The sequence below is a fragment of the Lissotriton helveticus genome, chromosome 6 (assembly GCF_964261635.1).
Source record: "Lissotriton helveticus chromosome 6, aLisHel1.1, whole genome shotgun sequence".
Lineage (NCBI taxonomy): Eukaryota > Metazoa > Chordata > Amphibia > Caudata > Salamandridae > Lissotriton > Lissotriton helveticus.
The window spans coordinates 146,733,376-146,754,187 of record NC_136067.1 but is presented as its reverse complement, the minus strand read 5'-3'; the positions used below and the strand labels follow the sequence as shown (position 1 = coordinate 146,754,187).

The 20,812-nt window shown below is 47.7% G+C and overlaps 1 protein-coding gene across 1 annotated transcript in view; it reads right to left on the bottom strand.

The window, feature by feature from the left end:
- PLB1 (phospholipase B1) overlaps nt 1-20,812 on the bottom strand; it is a 552,393-nt gene that overhangs the window by 399,255 nt on the left and 132,326 nt on the right. The window contains exons 14-16 of the mRNA XM_078647360.1: nt 8,787-8,843; nt 7,330-7,419; nt 5,559-5,625 (exon numbers count right to left, since the gene is read on the bottom strand). Of these exons, the coding sequence (XP_078503486.1) occupies nt 5,559-5,625; nt 7,330-7,419; nt 8,787-8,843 (214 nt within the window). The remainder of the gene's footprint in view (nt 1-5,558; nt 5,626-7,329; nt 7,420-8,786; nt 8,844-20,812) is intronic.

Genomic DNA, 20,812 nt, shown 5'->3' with positions numbered 1-20,812 from the left:
ATACACCAATCTAGGTCTAAAAATATCTGTGTAGAGGAAGACGTCCTGGTGTACAATCTATATCCTCAAATTCAGAGATTGAAAAACGATGTAGAATGCTAGGGAAAACTGCCGATATCATTGATGGGAAGGGCTGTGATGTTTAAGATGATGTCCCTGCCTAGACTGTTATACGTCATGCAAAACACACCATACAAAATACAGAAGAAGGTGTACCAAGAAATAGATGGTGAGATACGTAGACTCTTATGGGGTGGGGGTTCCGCCAGAATAGCATTAGGTAAGCTGCAGAGAGGGGTCTATGAAGGGGGACTGGAAGTCCCAGACATAGTTCAAGTTCTAGTTCAAGTTAGACATTTGTATAGCGCACTACTCACCTATAGGGTCTCAAGGCGCTTGTGGGAGGGGGTGAATTATTTATCGAATAGCCAGGTTTTAAGTTCCTTTCTGAAGGAAATGTGGTTCTGTGTGAGGCGGAGGTGAGTAGGGAGAGAGTTCCAGGTCTTGGCCGCCAGGTAGGAGAAAGATCTTCCTCCCATGGTGGATCTGTGGATGCGCGGAACTGCGGCAAGCGCTTGGTTGGAGGATCTTAGTTGGCGGGTGGGTGTGTAGAAGGACAGTCGTGTGTTGAGGCATTCGGGTCCTAGTTTGTAGAGGGCCTTGTGAGCGCGGGTGAGGAGACGGAACGTTATTCTCTTGTTGACGGGAAGCCAGTGGAGGTCTTTCAGGTGGCCGGTAATGTGAGCTTGGCGGGGGATGTCCAAAATGAGTCTGGCAGATGCGTTTTGGATGCGTTGGAGGTTTTTTTGTAATTTGGTTGTGGTTCCGGCGTAGAGGGTGTTTCCATAGTCTAGTCCGCTAGTGACCAGTGCGTGGGTGACCGTCTTTCTTGTTTCGGTGGGGATCCAGCGGAAGATTTTTTGAGCATACGGAGTACGTTGAAGCAAGAGGATGAGACGGCGTTAACTTGTCTGGTCATAGAAAGGGAGGAGTCAAGGATGAAGCCCAGGTTGTGTGCGTGGTCTGTGGGTATGGGTGCTGTACCCAGGGCCGATGGCCACCAAGAGTCGTCCCAGGCAGAGGGTGAAGATCCTAGGATGAGAACTTCCGTTTTGTCTGAGTTAAGTTTTAGGCGGCTGTTTTTCATCCATTCGGCTACTTCTTTCATGCCTTCATGAAGATTGGTTTTGGCGGTGTTAGGGTCTTTGGTGAGGGAAAGGATCAGCTGGGTGTCGTCTGCGTAGGAGATGATGTTGAGGTTGTGTTGTTGCGCGATGGATGCGAGGGGACTCATGTAAACGTTGAAGAGGGTGGGACTGAGTGATGATCCTTGTGGGACTCCGCAGATGACTTCGGTGGCCTCAGATTTGAATGGGGGGAGTCGGACTCTCTGGGTTCTTCCGGCGAGGAAGGAGATGATCCAGTCCAAGGCTTTTCCTTGTATTCCAACGTTGCTGAGGCGTTGTATGAGGGTGCTATGGCAGACTGTGTCGAAGGCGGCGGAGAGGTCGAGTAGGATGAGGGCAACTGTTTCTCCGTTGTCTAGGAGCGTTCGGATGTCATCTGTCGCTGCGATGAGGGCGGTTTCGGTGCTGTGTTTGGCTCGAAAGCCGGACTGTGAGGGGTCGAGGAGGTTGTTGGATTCAAGGAAGGCAGCGAGCTGGCTATTAACGGCTTTCTCAATGACTTTGGCCGGGAAAGGGAGGAGGGAAATGGGGCGGTAGTTCTTAAGTTCAGAGGGGTCTGCTGTGGGTTTCTTCAGGAGTGCACTGAGTTCGGCGTGTTTCCAGCTTTCAGGGAAGGTAGCGGAGTTGAAGGAGCAGTTGATGACATCGCGGAGATGGGGTGCGATGATGGAGTCTGCTTTGTTGGAGATGTGGTGGGGACAGGGGTCGGTTGGTGAACCTGAATGGATGGAGTTCATTAGGCGGATGGTGTCTTCAGTGGTGATTGGGTTCCAGGCGCTGAGGTTGTTAGAGAGCGGTTCGGGATTGGAAATAGGTGGGGTGGGCTGTTCTTTTGAGATGTTCTTAAAGCTGTTATGTATATCGGCGATTTTGCTGTAGAAGAAAGAGGATAGCGAGTCGCAAAGGTCTTGGGAGGGAGTGATGTCGTTTGAGGCTGCGGTGGGGTTGGTGAATTCTTTGACGATGTTGAATAGTTCCTTGCTGTTGTGGGCGTTGTTGTTGAGTCGATCCTTGAATGCTGATTTCTTGGTGGATCGGAACAATTGGTAGTGTTTGCGGGTGGCTGCCTTGAAGGTGGTCAGGTTGTCATTTGTTGGCTTTTTTCTCCATGTTTTTTCGAGAGTACGGCATAGTTTCTTGGAGTTCTTGAGGTCATCGTTGAACCAGGGGGCATTTTTGCTACCTTGTTTGATCTGGTGGTTTTTTAGGGGTGCTAGTTCGTCAGCGCTGAGAGTGATCCATTGTTTGAGTTTGGTGGCAGCTTCGTTTGGGTCCGATGTGAGGGTTGGAGGGTTTTGGTTGAGCGATGTGAGGAGTTGGTCGGTGGTGATTTTGTTCCAGTTTCTTCGAGGAATAGGTTGTGGGGGGTTGTGAGTCGTGGTAGTTTTGTAGCTGAAGTGAACACAGCTGTGGTCCGTCCAATGGAGAGCTGTGGTGTGATTGAAGGAGATGTGTTTGCTGGAGGTGAAGATAGGGTCGAGCGTGTGTCCGGCTAAGTGGGTGGGGGTGTCAACAAGTTGTTTGAGTCTGAGATTGGCTAGGTTGTCCAGAAGGGTGGTGGTGTTGCAGTCGTTTTTCTTTTGTAGGTGGAAGTTGAAGTCTCCCAGTAGAATGTAGTTCTCGGAGGGGAGGGCATGTGGGCTGATGAAGTCAGTGATGTCTTCGCTGAATTGTTTACGGGTTCCTGGTGGTCTGTAGATGAGGGTGCCTCTAAGAGTGGACCTGGGGTCTGTGTGGATCTGGAAGTGAAGGTGTTCGGGGGTTGCAAGGTGGTCGTCAAAGCTGGTCGTGATTCTGATGGTGTTCTTATGGACGATGGCGATGCCACCTCCTGTTTGGTTGGTACGGTCTTTTCGGATGATCTTGTAAGCGTCCGGGATGGCTATGGCGATGTCGGGTGTCGATGATGCGTTCATCCAGGTTTCTGTGAGGAAGGCGATGTCTGGTGACGCAGTGTCGAGTAGGTCCCAGAGTTCTGTGGCGTGTTTGTGGATCGAGCGGGTGTTTAGCAGGATGCATTTCAGGTGGTTGGAGTCGGAGCTGTATATGGAGGTCGTGGATTTGGTGTGGCTTTTGATGCAGGCGAACTTGCAGGAGTGGCAGGCGAAGGGACCGTGGGTGCGTCCTGGGGTAGCCTCGTAGCATTGTGGTGTGGGTCAGGGGTTAAGGGCTAGGAGGGTGGCGGCGTCAAACGTTATGCGGGAGGAGTGCGGTTTGCGAGGACCAGGGGGTCTGGCGCTGGGCGCGGTCCAGGCGCAGACGGGCGTAGACGGGCTTACCTTTGGCGCACCTTCGGCGCGCATGGGGCGCGACCGCTGCGCGTGAACGCTGCGCGCAAAAGCATCTGTCATATGTGGATAGTGAAGTGGGGAGGGGCGAGGGCGGGGCAGCTGGGAGGCGGGAGCATGGTGGGGAACTGGGCTGGGGGGTCCAACAACAAACAACAAAATGGCTGCGAGCCAAAATCCTAACACAAAGATATTAGGGCACGACCTGAATTATGGCTAGGGAATGGGCAATGGCGCCAGCACAATCAGCCAGAAATCGATTGCACAGACTAAAGGCAGCGAAGCGCTATTGATTGGTGATTACTGCGCACTGTAGCAGTATAGCGCTCTGAATAAATTCGATCAGCTATATAGCGCTACGAAAATTAAACAACAATCTGGCACATGTGAAAAGCGGCAGTAATGCGAGCAGAGCGGTATTTCATTCAATCAGTCATGCACAAAAGAAAGCAACAGTAATGCGAGCAGAGCGCTATTTTATACAAGATAATACTTAGACTTAGACATCCGAAAGTACTATAGGGCATCTCAGTTAACTTTGGTGAATGACTAGGCTTTCTTTGATCAGAACGATCCAGCATTCAGGAGTGATCACTGGGCCATGGAGGAGAGGGTTACGTGGTGGCTCTATATGGAAGAAGCAAGGCGAGATTACCCCACCCCATACGCAAACAGTGGTGTGTGCATGGCGGGAGGGGGTCAAATACCTTGGATGGGAGGGAAAGCTCATCCTCTTTGGGATAGTAAGCAGCTGCGAGAGGTGGGGAACCTGAATGGGTAAAAAAATTGGGAAATACTAGGAATAGAAAGTCTGGGAGACATCTGGAAGGGAAGTGCAATGATAACGTTTGAGAATCTGCAAGCTGAATTTGAGCTGGCGGACACAGAAAGGTACAGATATATGCAGCTGAGTCACGCCCTATGCAAATATATCAAAGATGGGGATAAACTGGCGCAGTACTTGCCACTGGAAGACAGACTACTAATTGCCCACATGATAGCTAAAGCCACCTCACTGACATATAAGAAAATGTTATTTAATTCTCCCAATCCAGTTGATTCCCTGCAGGGAGTATGGGAGTTAGACCTGGGACTCCTGGAGAATGGAGGAGGCAGCGCAGAGTCCTCGTGAGGTGTCAGTGATGGCAAGGTTCCATCTCATTCAGCTGCGAATCCTCCATTGATCCTATGCTTCCAGGGCACAGCTACACCGATGGGGTCAGGGAATACCTCAGTATTGTGCAAGTGGATGTGGGGAAGTGGGCTCCTTCTTTCACATTCTCTGGGAGTGTAGGTTTATTCACCAATATTGCCAGGGGGGGCAGTTAGGGCGCCGGATCCTCGGGATTGGGAGAATGATTTAGACCGCTGCTCAGGGGCCGAGAAGGTAACATACATAGCAAGAGGTTGCCCACAAAAATGGGATCAAATTTGGGGGCAATGGAAGACTTATAGAGGAATCTAAAAAAGCATATACGGCTCAAGGGTAGGTAAAGAGACATTAATAAGACCGAAAAGAGAGGAGGGGATTCCTCGGGATGACAAAGGAAAATTGGTGAAAGGGTTGCAAAATTGTAAAAGATGTAATTGTTGTAAAACAAGAGGGTTCAAGCAATCGCACTGAGTGAGTAAGGAAGATGTACTGAGCGAAATCAATAAAAAAGATGTTTAAAAAAATAAAATACCAACACAGCACAACATAGCAAGATTATACACATACAGGTCCATAATGTGAGTACAATTCACACTCCTTCATACAGAAAGCAACTCACACAAAACACACCTCACTATTGAACAATACAGTACATACACGTCCGCGAAAGATGCTCTATCACACAATTCATAGGGAGCGCACACAGACACACGCACACCCCCATACACACAGGAATAGACCTCAAATGCACACATCTCTCCATTCAGAATTAATACAGCTCACTCAAAGCCACACTTGGTCAGACAATAATCCTGTGAACATGTGAAATAACATTAGATTCTAAGACCATGGATGGAATACTTGAAGTGCAGTGCGCGGTGAGACACGCCCTGACGTCATCTGGTTTAAGATATAGGTATTGATTCCTACCTGAGACAGGAATGTCCACAGAAGGGTTCATGTCTGGGCACGAGATTGTAGTTCCAATTTTTCTTTCCTAAAAATACAAACCTCATGTTAGTTGTCAACTCTACACCTCAAGTATCCCAGGCAACAAGCACTAGAAGGATTATTCGTGTTCAAGGGGATTCGACACTCCCCCCGCCCTCCCAGTCACAGTTTTGAATCACATACATTCCCACATTCAGGGGTCGCCAGGGGTCGCAGCTGTGCGACCCCTGACTTCAAAGGTGGCAAATTCGATGCCAGGAACACAGGGGCAGCTGGGACTCCATTCTCTTTATTATCTGTTTATTGTTTATTACACACATAGTGAATAAATAAAATATATTATTCACTAATAGTGTAATACAAATGGACAGGCCTCTCTAGGACCAGGACCATGGGGCAAAGACCAGAAGGATGAAGATTAGGAAAGCCAACACCAAGGGACCAGGGCAGCAAAGCTCAAGTGCTAGTTTAAACAGGACCAGAAGGATCTGAACCAAAAAAACATGACCATGTAGACCAACAAGGCAGACATCAGGCGAATGAGGATTAAGAGGATCAGGAGGAGCAAGAGGAGTTAGAAGAGGACCAGGCCTAGGAGGTCGCACAAGTAGGGCACGAACAGGACCAGGGTCCAGAGTATCGAGAGTAGGAGCAGGACCTGGAAGATCATGAGAAAAGAAGATAAAGTATGAGAAGACCAGGGGATGTGAAGAACCAGGAGCAAGTGGATTAGGAGAGCTAGGAGTAACAGGAGCAGGTGGTCTAAGAAAAGAAGAACGAGGAGGACAAGGAGGGTCAGGACAAGGGTGAACCAGGACAACCAAGTCCAGGGTCACCAGCGGTAGATCCAAAAGGACTGGGACCAGGACCCGGCGAAGAGGAGGAGAAACAAGATCAGGAGGCTCAGGACCAGGCGTGCCCCTTAAAGTCCAGTCAGAGAAGGACCAGGAGACTGACGAATAGTAGCAGAAGAAGCAGGGCCAGGATAGTGAGAACCAAGACGCAGACCAGGATGGTGAGAAGGAAGACCTGGACCAGGCAGAGGAGGATTAGAAGGGGGATGAAAATATGGGACCACAACCAAATGGATTGAGGAGTAGAAGGACCAGAATGAGGAGGGTGAGGAGGACATGTCCTTAGTTACAGACACACCTCTTCTAAATCATTCCTAGTCACTCCTCTTATGCCATGCCACAGACCCACAGACTGGTAAATTTTTTCTTGTTGACAATTTCTTTGGGGGCAGAGTTTGAAAAAAAATAACACATAAGCTGTCATTGATTCTGCTCCCCGGGTCACCGCCTCTCACGACTCTACCTCTCATGCCTCTAACCACTTTCTGCTGTTGCCAATTTATGAGATGCCTGACTAAACTTGTTTTCCATTTCTGGTACTGATGCTGCAACCAGGGTGCCGGACAGAACCCACCCTGCAAAATGCAAAGGCGCAGCCTGCTGCCCAACGCACCCAAAGGATTACCTGTACCACCAAGATACAATTCTCCTCTTAGCGTCTTTGCCATGATATTGCACAACTGCTGCTGGGCATTGACAGCTTCAAATTGCCCTTTCCCTCATTATACGCCCTCTCCTTCTGTGCTTCCTCATATTTGCTCCCAACCACCCCTACAAAGAGCATTAACCACTGTTAACGCCCTGGTCAGACAGAAATAATCGTTAAGGAAAGTTCCAAAAACAGTGAACATTGTTCAGCTCTTGAAGATTTCCTAGGGAATAGGTTTATTTCATACCTGGGCTAGGGATGTTTTCTTTTCTTTTTTAGGCGGATCAGCAGCGGGTCCGTACTCTCTATTTTTGGCTGTTAGTAAATATGGATGATCCTGTGGAAAAAGAATAATATTTGCGCATTAATTTTTGGGCAGCCTCATGGAGTGGAGTACGAACAAAGAAAAAATATATTTCATTACAGTGATCTCATGTGGACAAGAGAAGAGTTGAAGCTTTGGTTAGAAGAAACCACCTTAATTTGTAGCACCAAACTCCAGATGCCCCCCACACTATTGCTGGTCTGAGGAGGCGGGGAATATGTGTGTGTGTGTGTGTGCGTGTGTGTGTGCGTGTGTGTGCTTGTGTGTGTGCGTGTTTATAATTGGGGGTATGTAGGAGGATGATTGTCTTGCTGTTGTGTGTGAGGGAATCTTGCAGTGGTTTCGTCCATGCTCTAACCAGGGCAGTGTCTACACTGAAGCTTGGGAAAAAATTGTCTTTGTCAATGCTTGACACACTTGTTGATGTTCCAGTTTCTGAATTCAAAATTAACATTCTTAGGGACAGATTTTCAAAAAATACACGAAACACAGCACAGCACCCAAAAAAAGGAGGTGCCACATGACAGTGGGAGAGAAGGACAGCACCATCTACAGAGATAAGGCTCTCTCCTCCCCTTTCCCTAGCGCCGCCACTGGTTTCAGCTGCATGCTCCCAGCGCACAGCTTAGTTCCACAGCACTAGGGTGCATGCCTGAGTCTAGCATAGGTTCTGTACAGGAAGTGAACCCTTCCTGTACAAAACACCATGCCCAGACTAGTTTGAAAGCTTTACCGACTTTGTCTCGGTGCTGCACAATGCAGCACGAATGCAAAGTCGGAATAGAAAGTAGAAATAAAAACATTTCTCCTTTTAGCACCTCCTTTGAAGTGGCTTTAACTTTTGCAGCTAAACCCTGTCTACAATTCTTTGTAGATGAAGTTTTGCGACAAAAAGCCATGGATGGTTGCATGGGAGCCTTGGCGCTAAGTAATGCAAAGCAGTGCTTCTCGCTGCTTTCTGCTACTTTTAGGGCACTTTCCAGCACAAAACAAGTGTTGCGCTAGAAAGTAAATAACCCCCACCAATAAATGTGTGCTGTTAACGTCACTTTTGTGATGCTAACCCAGCGCAAAATGTATAAAAATCTACCCTTTGGTGTTTTCTTCAGGAAGTCTTGTGTAGTTGACATGTTGCAACACACCAACCCGCCATCTTGCTTTTATTCAAGAGCCATGATCTTGGTAATTTGGGGAATGTCACGTGATGAAAACTGTGGTATGCTACGGTATGCTTATGTTCTAAGATACTAATTTAGATATTTTAAATCAACTCTCTTACGAACATTAGACTGCTGGGTCAGACACCCTATTAGTTTAAATCAGGGATACAGACCTGCTCATTCCGAGGTCGGGATAAGGAGGTAATAGGGCTAGCCTACCTGAGAGGAGCACTGCAGGGCTGTGAATCCATCCTCTCCTGCATATCTTGTCTCAGCCTGAAAGAAAGACAACAACCCCATGAGAAAACGTATTTATTCATTTAAAGGTTTTATATAGCGCTGGCTGGAACCAAGAGTATCAGAGCGCTTTACAAGGTTTGGTTATGCAAAAATGCAATATAACTTTTGTACATTGAGGTAATAAAACAAGGCAATTTGAAAAATTTGCAACAGTGTTCTTTTTAAATGAGGTAAATTAACAAGGAAAACATATGTCCAACAACAGATCGAAGATAGTAGGACTGGTAGAAAGCAAAGTTAGTTAGTGAATGAAGAGGGGGGAGGGCGTGAAAGTGAAGGGCGATTGTGGAGGGTGGGGGGCAAGGGGAAAGCAGGTGGAAGTAGGTGGGTACTACCCAAAAAATCAAAAGGGGGGGAGGTGGCCGTAAATGAAAGAATTGAAAGGAGGGGGTGGTGGCACAATAAGTAGAGGGGACCTACACAGTCAGGGCAGGGGTAAGAATTAGTGTCCAGTGACAAGGTATTAAGGAACTCAGTATTTGTTGAGAAGGTGCAGTTTGAGGTCTTTTTTGAAGCTGAGTTAGGAGGGGTTGCAACGTAGAGCTTTAGGGAGGGTGTTCCAGACGGAGGGTGCATTTCCAGAGAAAGAGCGAGACTGTGTTGATTTCTTTTAATAAGGGAGGGACTAGGACGAGAGCGTTAGTGCTCCTCATTGTTCTAGTAAAGCCCGCTTTGTAGAGTTAATCAGAGAGGTAAGATGGGGTGCTTTGATGGAGGGCTTTGTGCGTGATGCAAGCCGTCTTGTAAGTGGATCTGCCTTCAATAGGAAGCCATTTAAGGTCTTTGAGGATGGGGGAGATGTGATCAGACCGCTTACAGTTGGTAATAAGCCTGGCAGCAAGGTTAAGTATGGATTTGATAGGGGCTAGGTGGACTTTAGGAGTTCCAGAGAGAATGGCATTATCATAGCCGAGTCTAGATACGACCAATGATTGCACCACTGATTTAAAGTCATCAGCAGGAATAAAGAGCCAAATTTTCACGAGATGATGGAGTGTGAAGAGAGCCCCGTTGGCCGAATTTTTTATGTGGGGGGTAAGACTGAGGCTTTGGTGGACGCTGATGCCGAGGGATTTGACTGAGTTAGAGATGGAAAGAGAGCAGTTGAGAGCTTTGATGTCAGAGATCCAGTGTTGAATAGGGAGCGAGTTGTTTTTAGGAGAGAATAGAATGATTTCTGTTTTTTTAGTTTTGAGTTTGAGGTGGTTGCGATAGAACCAAAATTGAATCTTAGTTAAGGCATTGTTGAGGTGTAAAACGTCGGCATGGGATTTGATCTTACAGTAAAGTTGGGTGTCGTCAGCATGGAGGTGGTAACTGATTTCCGCTTGTTTAAGAATGAGGGTGAAGGGTTCCATGAAGAGGTTGAATAGAGTGGGGGAGAGAATAGAGCCCTGGGGGACGCCTAAGGAGACCGGCAAAGGTTTAGAAAGGTAATCGCTGACTTTAATTTGATGAGTTTTATGTTGGAAAAAGGGGGTGAACCATTTGAGAACAGCACCATTGAAGCCAAAACAGTCTTTGAGAATATTGAGTAAGGCAGCATGGTTAACAGTATCAAAAGCAGCAGAGAGGTCAAGGAGAATACGAAGGGAAGATTCGCCCTTATCTAGGGAGAGGTGATGTCATCAATAATTTTGAGCATGGCTGTTTCAGTGCTGCAGCCCTATCGAAAACCTGATTGTAATGCATCATAAAGGTTGAATGAGTCTATGTGTTTGTCCAGCTGGAGCAGGGCGCATTTTTCCAGTTCTTTAGATAGGAAAGGAAGGTTAGAAATAGGGCGCAGATTATATAAGTCATTTGGGTCAGCTGTAGCGTTTTTGATGGTGGGGGTAATTTGTCCTAGTTGGAGGGAAGCAGTGACACTACCAGTGGCTAGGGAGGAGTTGATGATAGTGGTCTAATATGGGGAGATGATGTGTTTTATGTCTTGGACAAGATAGGCAGGGAGGGGATCTCTGGGATGCGAGGATGGTTTAAGCTTGGTGATGATGTTGAGGACTTCCCGTTCTGAAACTGGACAAAATATATTCCATAAAGCATTATTTTTTAGCTGGGGGATGGTGTAGTAGGGTTCAGAAGGGGTGACAACGGGGTGAGTTGGGAAGAGTCCGGGGGAGGGGGAGGTGTGGATGGAGACTTGGAGGGAATGTTAAGGAGGGGTGGTACACTATGCTGGAGGGGAGTTAAGACAAAGGATTGATCAATCTTAGTGATTTTATCAGAAAAGAAGCTAGCAATTTCTCCACATCTCTCCACCGTAGCCATTAGTTTGGGAGAGGCTGAAGCAGTTTGTTTTTTGACAATGCTAAATAATTCCCTAGGTCGGTTCATTGCCCAGTCAAGTTGTGAATGGGAGAAGGAGGCCTTTTCATTAAAGATGTGTTTTTTGTAGTTGGCCCTTGCGGCTCTGAGGAAGACTAGAATTGAGGGAGAAGGCTGTTGCCTCCACGCGCATTCAGTCTGCCTAAGAGTGCATCTCTCATTGTTGAGGTCGGTGTTGAACAAGGATTTGGAGGGGTTATGTTTTTGCAGTTTTAATTTAGTTGGGGCAATTTGGTCAAGGACTTCAACGACCGATTTGTTGTAGTGTTCTGTAAGGTCATTAGCACTTTGGGAGAGAGGAGTAAGCCGTAGATGTGCTTTCATCTTAGGCTCCAGTTCACCTGGAGGAATGAGGTGAAGATTTCTGGTCAGCTTCTTTTGTTTGATGGGATTTATGGATGGGGGGGGGCACAAAGCTGTTTATCGTGAAGAGGATGAGGAGGTGGTCGAACCAGTCAATGGGGATGATGTGGGAAAGAGAAGCCAATTCCTTGCTCGTGATGATAGTGTCAAGAGTGGCACCTTTGGAGTGTGTTGGAGAATGGCAGAGTTGTTTCAAGTCACTGATATCAAGTAAGTCATTGATGAGACTAACCAAGGGATCGCCATTTTCGTTCCAGTGGAGGTTAAAGTCTCCGAGCAAGAGGTTTCTAGAATTGGAAATCGATGATTGGGTAAGAAGATCAAACAATTCCTCCACAAAGGAAAGAGGGTCACCAGGGGAATGATAGATGCTATGTAAACGAATGGGGGGGAACCCTGAATTATAAGTTCAGCACCATGGTATTCAAACGTAGTATGGTCAGAGTGCTGGACAGGTAAGAATTGAAGTTCTTCGTTATAGATTATAGCAAGGCCCCCTCCAATTTTATCACACCTGTCTTTTCTGGGGATGGGCATCTGAGCTTTCTGTTGCGCTGGAGCACAAGAGGCTGCCTAGCGCCAATGCAGGCACCCTTGCACCACCGTACAAGGATGCATGTGTTGCAGGGATGGTTGTTTTTGTGAAGGAAAGGACACCTTCCTGCACGAAAACAATAATTGATGGTGTTTTCCTCCTTCTATGGGTGCCTCGGAATGCAGCGCACATAGAAAGAGCAAAAAAACAAGGAGAAATAAAGTATTTCTCCTCATTGGGCCACTTTTATTCCTCCCCTTGTAAATCTGGAAATGTGTCGGATTCCATGGGTGCTGCATAGCAACACACACAGCAACACCTAAGGTATGCCCCTATCATGCTGAGAATTGAGAGAAAAAAGGGCCATATATAGAAGGCCTTGAAAAGCCATGCAGGGTATATTTGTGTGGCCTTGTAAATACGGGCCAGTACAATGCCCCACTGGAGCGTCTAAAAAAGTGACACTCTGGTGGCACAAGGGGCTTATAAATACTTCGCCATATTTACAAGTCCACGCTTGGCTTTTCATGGCCTTGTAAATTTGGAGCAAGGCAATGCCTTACTATGCGTGGAAGGGGCATTCCATGGGTGTTGCTGTGAGTGTTCCATGCCCTCAATCAGAGATCTGCTCTTTCCCACCAGCTCTGCCGTGCTCTGCCTGCAGTCCCCAAGCAGGGTTTAAGACCACACCTCGCTAGTGCCCACTGCCTCTGCCAGTATTTTCTCTTTTTCCCCCGCATTGTGCCCCTTGTAGAATACTCAAAGCTGTTCCCCCTTTTTATTTTTATTTTACTTTATCCCTCTGTTTTGCTCATACATTTGTTATTGTTATTGTGCCCTTATTGTTGCTACTTAGCACTGTTTACCCCTTATCCCTCTGCTGTTGTATTCTGTTGCTTTTGACTCTGTCACCGCCTGTGCCGAGTCCTTCATCCTACGGTCATTTCTGCCGTAACCCGCCTCCGCTCCCGCCTCCCAGCTGCACGTTGCTCCCCCCTCCCCTTCTTAATGGAGACCGCTGCGCTGTCGCGCCGCTGGCACACCTAAGGCAAGCCTGTCTGCACCCGTCCGCGACCCGACCGCGAATAAGGCCAGGAACCTTGGATGCGTGAGGTCTGGCCGATACGACTCTGCCGCCTTCTACGCTCTCAGCATGGGAAGACACACCAAAGTGCCGCACCCAACACCACCCACGGACAGTTCTCCTGCAGGCACTGCCAACGATCCTTCACCATCAACAGCGCCCCCACGGCCACCGAAGGTTCACTGGACACCCGTACCACCGAAGCCCTGACCTGCATCCTCCTCAACGTACGCTCCCTTCACAGACACGCATAGAAATCTGGGACCTGATCGACACCGTCTTGCCCGAAGTCGCCTGTGCCGAGTCCTGCATCCTACGGTCGTTTCCGCCGTAACCCACCTCCGCTCCCGCCTCCCTGCTGCACATCCCTCCCCCCTCCCCTTCTTAATGGCGATCGCTGCGCTGTCGTGCCGCTGGCACACCTAAGGCAAGCCCGTCTGCACCCGTCCGCGACCTGATCGCGACTAGGGCCAGGAACCTTGGATGCGTGAGGTCCGGCCGATACGACTCTGCCACCTTCTACGCTCTCAGCATGGGAAGACACACCAAAGTGCCGCCCCAAACACCACCCACGGACAGTTCTCTTGCAGGCACTGCCAACGATCCTTCACCATCAACAGCACCCCATGGCCACCGAAGGTTCACTAGACACCCGTACCACCGAAGCCCTGACCTGCATCTTCCTCAACTTACGCTCCCTTCACAGACACGCGTAGAAATCTGGGACCTGATCAACACCCTCTCGCACGAAGTCATCTTCTTCACAGAAACCTGGACCAACGCCACCTACGGCCCGACATCGCCACCGCCATCCCTGATGGATACAAGATCCAGAGAAAGGACCGCCCCCACCACCCAGTAGGAGGACTCGCCATCTCACACAAGACCTCCCTCCGACTCTACACCTCCAGCACCAACGACCCCCACCCCAACATTAAACACCTCCACTTCCAGATCAAGACAGCCCCAGGACAACGCTACGCGGCACCCTCGCCTACAGACCCCCAGGACCTCCCACCCAGTCTGCAACCTACATCACTGACCTTGTCGCGCCCCATGCTATCACCTCCACGGACTACACCCTCCTGGACAACCTCTCCAACTTCGGACTGAAGCAACTCGTCACCACCCCCACTCACAGAACAGGACACACTCTTGACCTCATCTTCGCAGGAGGGTCAAACATCTGCTTCAGCCACACCACACAGCCCCTCTGGACAGACCACCACTGCATACACTTTACCGTCGACAACACCACCGCACCCAAACCTGCCCGGCACCTGCCACGAAGGAACTGGAGCAAGATCACAGTGGAACACTTCAACAACACCCTCCTCCACGACCCCCCAATCGACACGACCGACGCTAACTCTGCAGCCAATGAACTTCACCGCTGGATCTCCAGTTGCGCCGACAAGCTCGCACCCCTCCACCACCCTGCCAAACAACGCCCCCTGAAGGCCGCCTGGTTCACCGCTGAACTCCAGGAAGCCATGCGCTCCTGCCGACGCCTCGAGAAAACCTGGCGAAACCGGAACACCACAAAAAACTTGAACAACCACAAGTACACCCTGAAGGAATACCACCAGCACATAAGAGACACCAAGCGGATTTTCATCAAGAACAAAACCTCACCAGCGCAACTAACGCCAAAGAACTCTTCAACATCATACAGCAATTCACCAAACCCCCCAGCGAAACCACGGACGTCACACCATCTCAGGAACTCTGCAACAAGCTCAGCTCCTACTTCCATCTGAAAATCAAGACCCTCTACGATAATTTCAGTGAACAGACACCGGACACCACCCCTCTCCCCACCGCCGACAACAAACCGACCATCACTACCTGGAATCTCACCACAGTCGAACACATCACCATGACCATGAGAAATACCCACTCAGGATACCCCACGGACCCCTGCCCGCCGCACATCTACCACTGGGCCGCCATCGCACCCAAACTAGGACGAATCACCACATTAACTGGATCCGCTCCTTTCTCTACGGCAGAACCCAAAGGATCAGACCCCCTCCTTTCATCTCCGAAGGATATCAACTGCCTGGTACCCCAAGGAACATCACTCAGCCCCACGCTCTTCAACATCTACATGGCCCCCCTCGTCGCCATCGTCAGACAGCATGGGCTCAGCATAGTATCATACGCCAAAGACACTCAACTCATCCTATTCCTCACAAAGAAGCGCAAAGACTCCAGAATCAGCTTCCAGGCAGGAATAAAGGACGTCGCAGCCTGGATAAGATGTGGAGAGTAACCTTTTGGGTACGGATCTCAATGTCTACGGGACCGGCTCACCCTTTCATCCTTCTGAAGTCAATCCATCCCCATTCCACCGGCTTGTAATGTCGCTCTGGTTGAAACAGCAACGTCCATGGAGGAAACGCTAGAAAGGAACTTTCATCTCAAATGGGGCACAGCCATTTTGCGACAACCATTCCACTCTGTAAAATGTGTTATTGTTGTAATATCCACGGTATCCGGTCCTATCTGTACTGTGTACAGTATAGGTCGTTTCTGGTGTTTGCGTCCGTTGAGCACAGAGCCAGAAGGCCACTGTTCCATATTTTGTTGTCACAATGTAGCCTTTTATTAACATCCACTTTAGGGAGATCAATACAATATGGAAATCTCTTCAAGCTAAAGGAAGCTTGCTTATAAACAAGCATTGGCATAACCAATAGGTCTGGCCTTTGGGACCTTATAAGTGTTTAGCCATGCAACAGTTGATGTTGTTGCACCAAGGATATTGTGCTGCATAACTAAATACTTATAAGGTCCCAAAGGCAAGACTTTTTGGCTATGCCAATGCTTGTTTCAATATAAGGTGAGGAATAGGGCAAATGCAGAGGGTGGCTGGGGTAGGTGGCAGGAGGCTGGGTATGTTTTCTTAAACTGGGGAAGGGAGAGGAATTGGAGAGTGGGTGGTCTGTGTGGGTGGTAGGACACCATGTTTTTTAATGTGGGGAAGGGGAGGGTTAATACAGCAGGTGGTGCGGTGGGTGGCAGGATATCAAGTATGTTTTTTTTAAATATTTGGGAGGCAGAAAGAAGGGTTATGCTGAGAATGGTGTGGAACAATTGGGGGGTTGATGGGAGGATGATCAGAGGATCTTAGGAGTGACAATAGCGTAACAATGGACCCCGCAAAGATGAACCCGCCTTTCGCATGGATAGACACACGCTTGGTGCGGGAAGAGTGCTAAGTGCACTCTACAATAAATCCCGGTAAGCTCAGAAACAGCAAGGGTTTCAACAGGGGGGGGGGCTCTGTATGTACTTAGCAGGGGGGGCCCTCAAATTTCATTATGCCCAGGGCTTTAAGTGGGCTGGGTCTGGCTGGTGCTCAGCACCGGCAGTTCTTAAAAGCAGGTGCCGAAATGGGTTCCTATTGGGCTCTCCATTTCTACCCTCGGGTGGGGGAAAAAAACTTAACTCTGCAATAGTAGCACCTGTCACTGCTTTTGATGTCACTTCAAAGTGACTCGTTTTTCAGTTTTATAAACGCAAACATAAGCACCAGTTACATTACACAAGAACCTGTTCATTTTTTCAATCACAGGATGTTGAGGGGACGTCAGGTTCGATCCTGCTTTCTCAAGCTCGAAATTCGGTTGCTCTAGCCTTACACCACAACCTTGCCTACAAGAACGGACCCATTTTTAATATGACATATAACGAAGTCAGAGGTGTTGCTAATTTGTACGTGTAATGTTATTCATTGTGTTATATATCTGGATGGATAGACGGAAGCAGCAAAATACCATTTGGGGCGGCACATTATACTAAGCACAGATTTTTAGCATAAGTGTTTTAAGCCACGCCCTTAATTATATTGACCACGCCCCTATGGGAGACGCCCTAGTTTTTTTATTCCACTTAAAGCCCGGGTTATGCCGTTGAGGATTGGGTGTCAGGGCACCAGGTTCAATGTGGGTCAGAAAGCAAACACAGGTGGCACTGTGATGTGTGTGGTTCCTGCATGAATCTTCTACTCCTGCACAGCTGATGACAACAGGTGAAGATGACACGGAGGGTCTATAAATCACATATCTAAAGATGGGTAACTCTGATTAAAGGGGAGGTTTTCACCTTGGGGTTCTAAATAATATCACAAACAGCTCCGGCTTTGCTCTGGTTGTCTATTTGATGTCACTCAGAACGCCTCGGTGAATGTCATCTCTGTTATAAACAGTCTATAAATCTATTACTGTTATCATGGAACACCCTCCCATCCACCTGCGACAGACCCAGGACCTGCTGATCTTCAGGAGACTCCTCAAGACCTGGCTGTTCGAGCAGTAGCTGCGTCACACACCCCCACCCCCACCTCTAGCGCCTTGAGACCCTCACGGGTGAGTAGCGCGCTCTACAAATGACTGATTGATTGATCATCATCATTATTTTTATTATCATTATTATTATCACTACCGTTAATAATATTATAATAAGAATAAAACTAAGAATTGAATTAAAAATTGGAATAAAATGAGAATAAGCATAATGTCTTTTTATGTAGCATTAAAGTTGAAATTCTGCCATTTAAAGAGCCTCACTATGATAGCAACTGATTGAGTCCCCAAACATTCTGTCACTCTAGCAGTTTCATCAGCGCACAGAGGCAGGCAGTGGCTCGAGTGTTGGCGCCCATTGTTTTCTTATGATCCATCAACCATAAACCACTGCATTGCGCCTCCAAAAATGGACTATCCTTATCTCTTATCGCTGTTTACTGTTGCTCTGATAGTAGATGTACTTTTCCACGTGGTCATTTGCCAGCAACTCACTGCACCAAGAAGGAAGTGACTCAAAGAAGAGGTCATTGACCACCAGTTCATCTGGCACTAAACGCAGGGACAGCAGACAGAAGCCGTGAATCATGGAGTTAGGTGGTGCGATGCCATCTCTCAATGTCATCAAGGACACTGATTCTCATTCTGGACTTTTGTCTTAATGCCCATTGCATTCTGGGCTTTGTAGTCTTGGTTTGCTTACATTGAACTAATCAAAGAAACACAGCTGATAGCAGTGATTGGTAGGTTAGAAATCTAGGGCTGGAAGCTGTGCCTGTGAAGACCTGGAATGAGATGGACTCAGAGACGTTTTAAAGCATGGGCAAAGTGTGAAGTTGCCCAGGTCCCCCACCTTCCACGGGACCCCCTTGTGAAGGTAAACGTTCTCTCTATTTGACCTCTGTTTATTCTAATGTTCTCTCTCTAAACCTCTCTCCCTAAGCCTGCCTCTACCCCTGACTCAGTACCTCCACCCAGTGTTCTCATCAGGAGTTTGGGGTCCTGGGCAAGACATATGTAAACTGTTGGGGCCCTATTAATTCTGTTTGGCATCCTTGGAGGCATGAATTATCAGGTAATGGGTAATAAAATTCCTAAACGTGTTGCATACGTTGGCCCCCAAAATATTTCTTGCCTGGGGCTCCCAAAGACGTAAAAATCACACTGGAGGTGGTCACTCTAAAGTGAGCCAAATCTTGTTGCTGACCACAGTTCCCATCCAACACCCGGCCCACGTGTTCTTGCTATCTCCATTCACGGTCAGAGTTTGATGCTGTATCAGTTATGATGAGCTGATAACAACAATCTTTCGCTTTGGTGGCTAATCTGTTACTTTGATCTGATCTTGTGCAAGGGACAGGCGTCGTGAAGGTACCTGATAAGAATTTTCGCAGAACAAACATATTTAACCTCCTTATGGATTCCTGCGGAGAAGAGAATGACAGATTGTCTTTATACAGCATGTACCAACATTACTGTGTAAAGACAGGTCCTCAGATTGTACACATGTTGGGCCCGATTCACAAAGGCAAACTTACACTTTTAAGAATGTTTACTACTTTTCGGTATTCACAAAGGTAAACTTAGACCAAAAATCTAACTTTACTACTTTTTGGTATTCACAAGGGGAAATTTAGACCAAAAGTCCAACTTTACTAGTAGTAACCAACCTTTCTGAATACCGAAAAGTAGTTAAGTTCAACTCTTGATGTAAGTTTAGCTTTGTGAATACTGAAAGTAAACTTACACAGAAGTGTAAGTTTACCTTTGTGAATTGGGCCTGTTCTTTTAAGCATTTACTCATTTCTGTCTATGAACTGTGTATAAGTAACACAACGATTAAAATGGCACTTCGCTTATTGGTCAAAGTACAAATCAACCACCCCCTGATTTAGTGTATGATTTATTCATCTTTTTTGTTTCCTGTACCATCAACATGTCACCCCATAGCGAATTCAGAATGCTTTATTTTGTATAAAACCAAAACAGTAAGTGGGCAAAAGTTTGCAAACCCAATGCAAGGTTTAGCACTAGAATTGGCAGGTTCACACACAGGGAGGTGGCTTAGTCTGTAAGATTTGAGGAGTGTGAATCTAAATTTCCCCACTAAAAAAGCAGTGGACTGCAGGGAGGAGGGGTGAGATGACTGAAGTTCGGGGTGAACTATTACCATGAGGAGAAGGGTAAGTACTGATTTGCATTAGGTAGGTCTCCGGTGCTGACTTAGAGGTTAGTGGACATGTATTCCTATGCAATGGCAACAGACTACCCTGTCCACCAAACTAAAGGTCTGCCCACCTGTTTTTGGCTTTGGCAGACTGCAAGTGTTATGCTGGCAGAGTAAAATGTACTCCATCGGTGTTAAACTTCCTCCAAAGGGTAACCCTGGGTGTAGTGGGCGTAGCAGGGCAACGCGGAGGTCCACTGAAGTCCACGGAGTTATAAACAAACTCAGTGGAACGCCGCTCCAATACGCTATGCCACCCGCCTCCACCCTCCATATATTAACAAGTAATTCTACATTACTTAAAAGTTCATTAAAAACCACTTACCTGTACTGCGGCATCCCCGGTCTGACCTCCTCCTCTTCCTCGCCGTCTGGGTAATCCTTGAGAAAACTGCGCATGCGCGTGCACCCGTGCATTTCCTGCAATGGTAAACCTGCGCGATGCAATGGCCATCCTGGCGGTCGCATTGAAGTCCGTCCGCCATTGTAATGAGCCCCATAGTTCCACATTTTTAAAGTGCAACAAACGTATCACCCCCATGGGTATTCTGGAGCTGAGGGTTGTCAGGGTGATTAAGTAAGCTATTGCCCAGAGTCACATGATACTGAGCTGAGCTGCCGCTGGCGATTGAAAAGTGAGCCCCGCGCTCCGGATTCAGCCACTCTGAACACTGCGCCACACCTCTGCATTCATAGTAAAGTGCCAATGTGCACAGGTTACATCAGAGACAGCAAACCAGTTCCATGTTCTAAGGCCTGGTCAATGAAACGCGGTCCAAGCAGGTAAAATCCTTTAATATTATAAAGTGCTGTGTGCTTATTTAGCAGCAAGTTAATCTATTAGTGCATTGCATAAATCCTCCAACAAACAGCCCGGGCTATCCATTACTAATTGTAAAAATTTCCTTAACTTAATCTACTATTACCACATGGCCTTACAGTAGTAATTAAGCCCCATAGACATTGTATCTGAAGAGCTCTAAAAACAGGCAATAATAGTCTCCTTCTACCATGACCAGTAAAAACTACAAGCAGATGTTAAAGTGACAATTGCATTGTTTACAACAGGGGAAGATATCCAAGTCCAAGTTCTCCTTT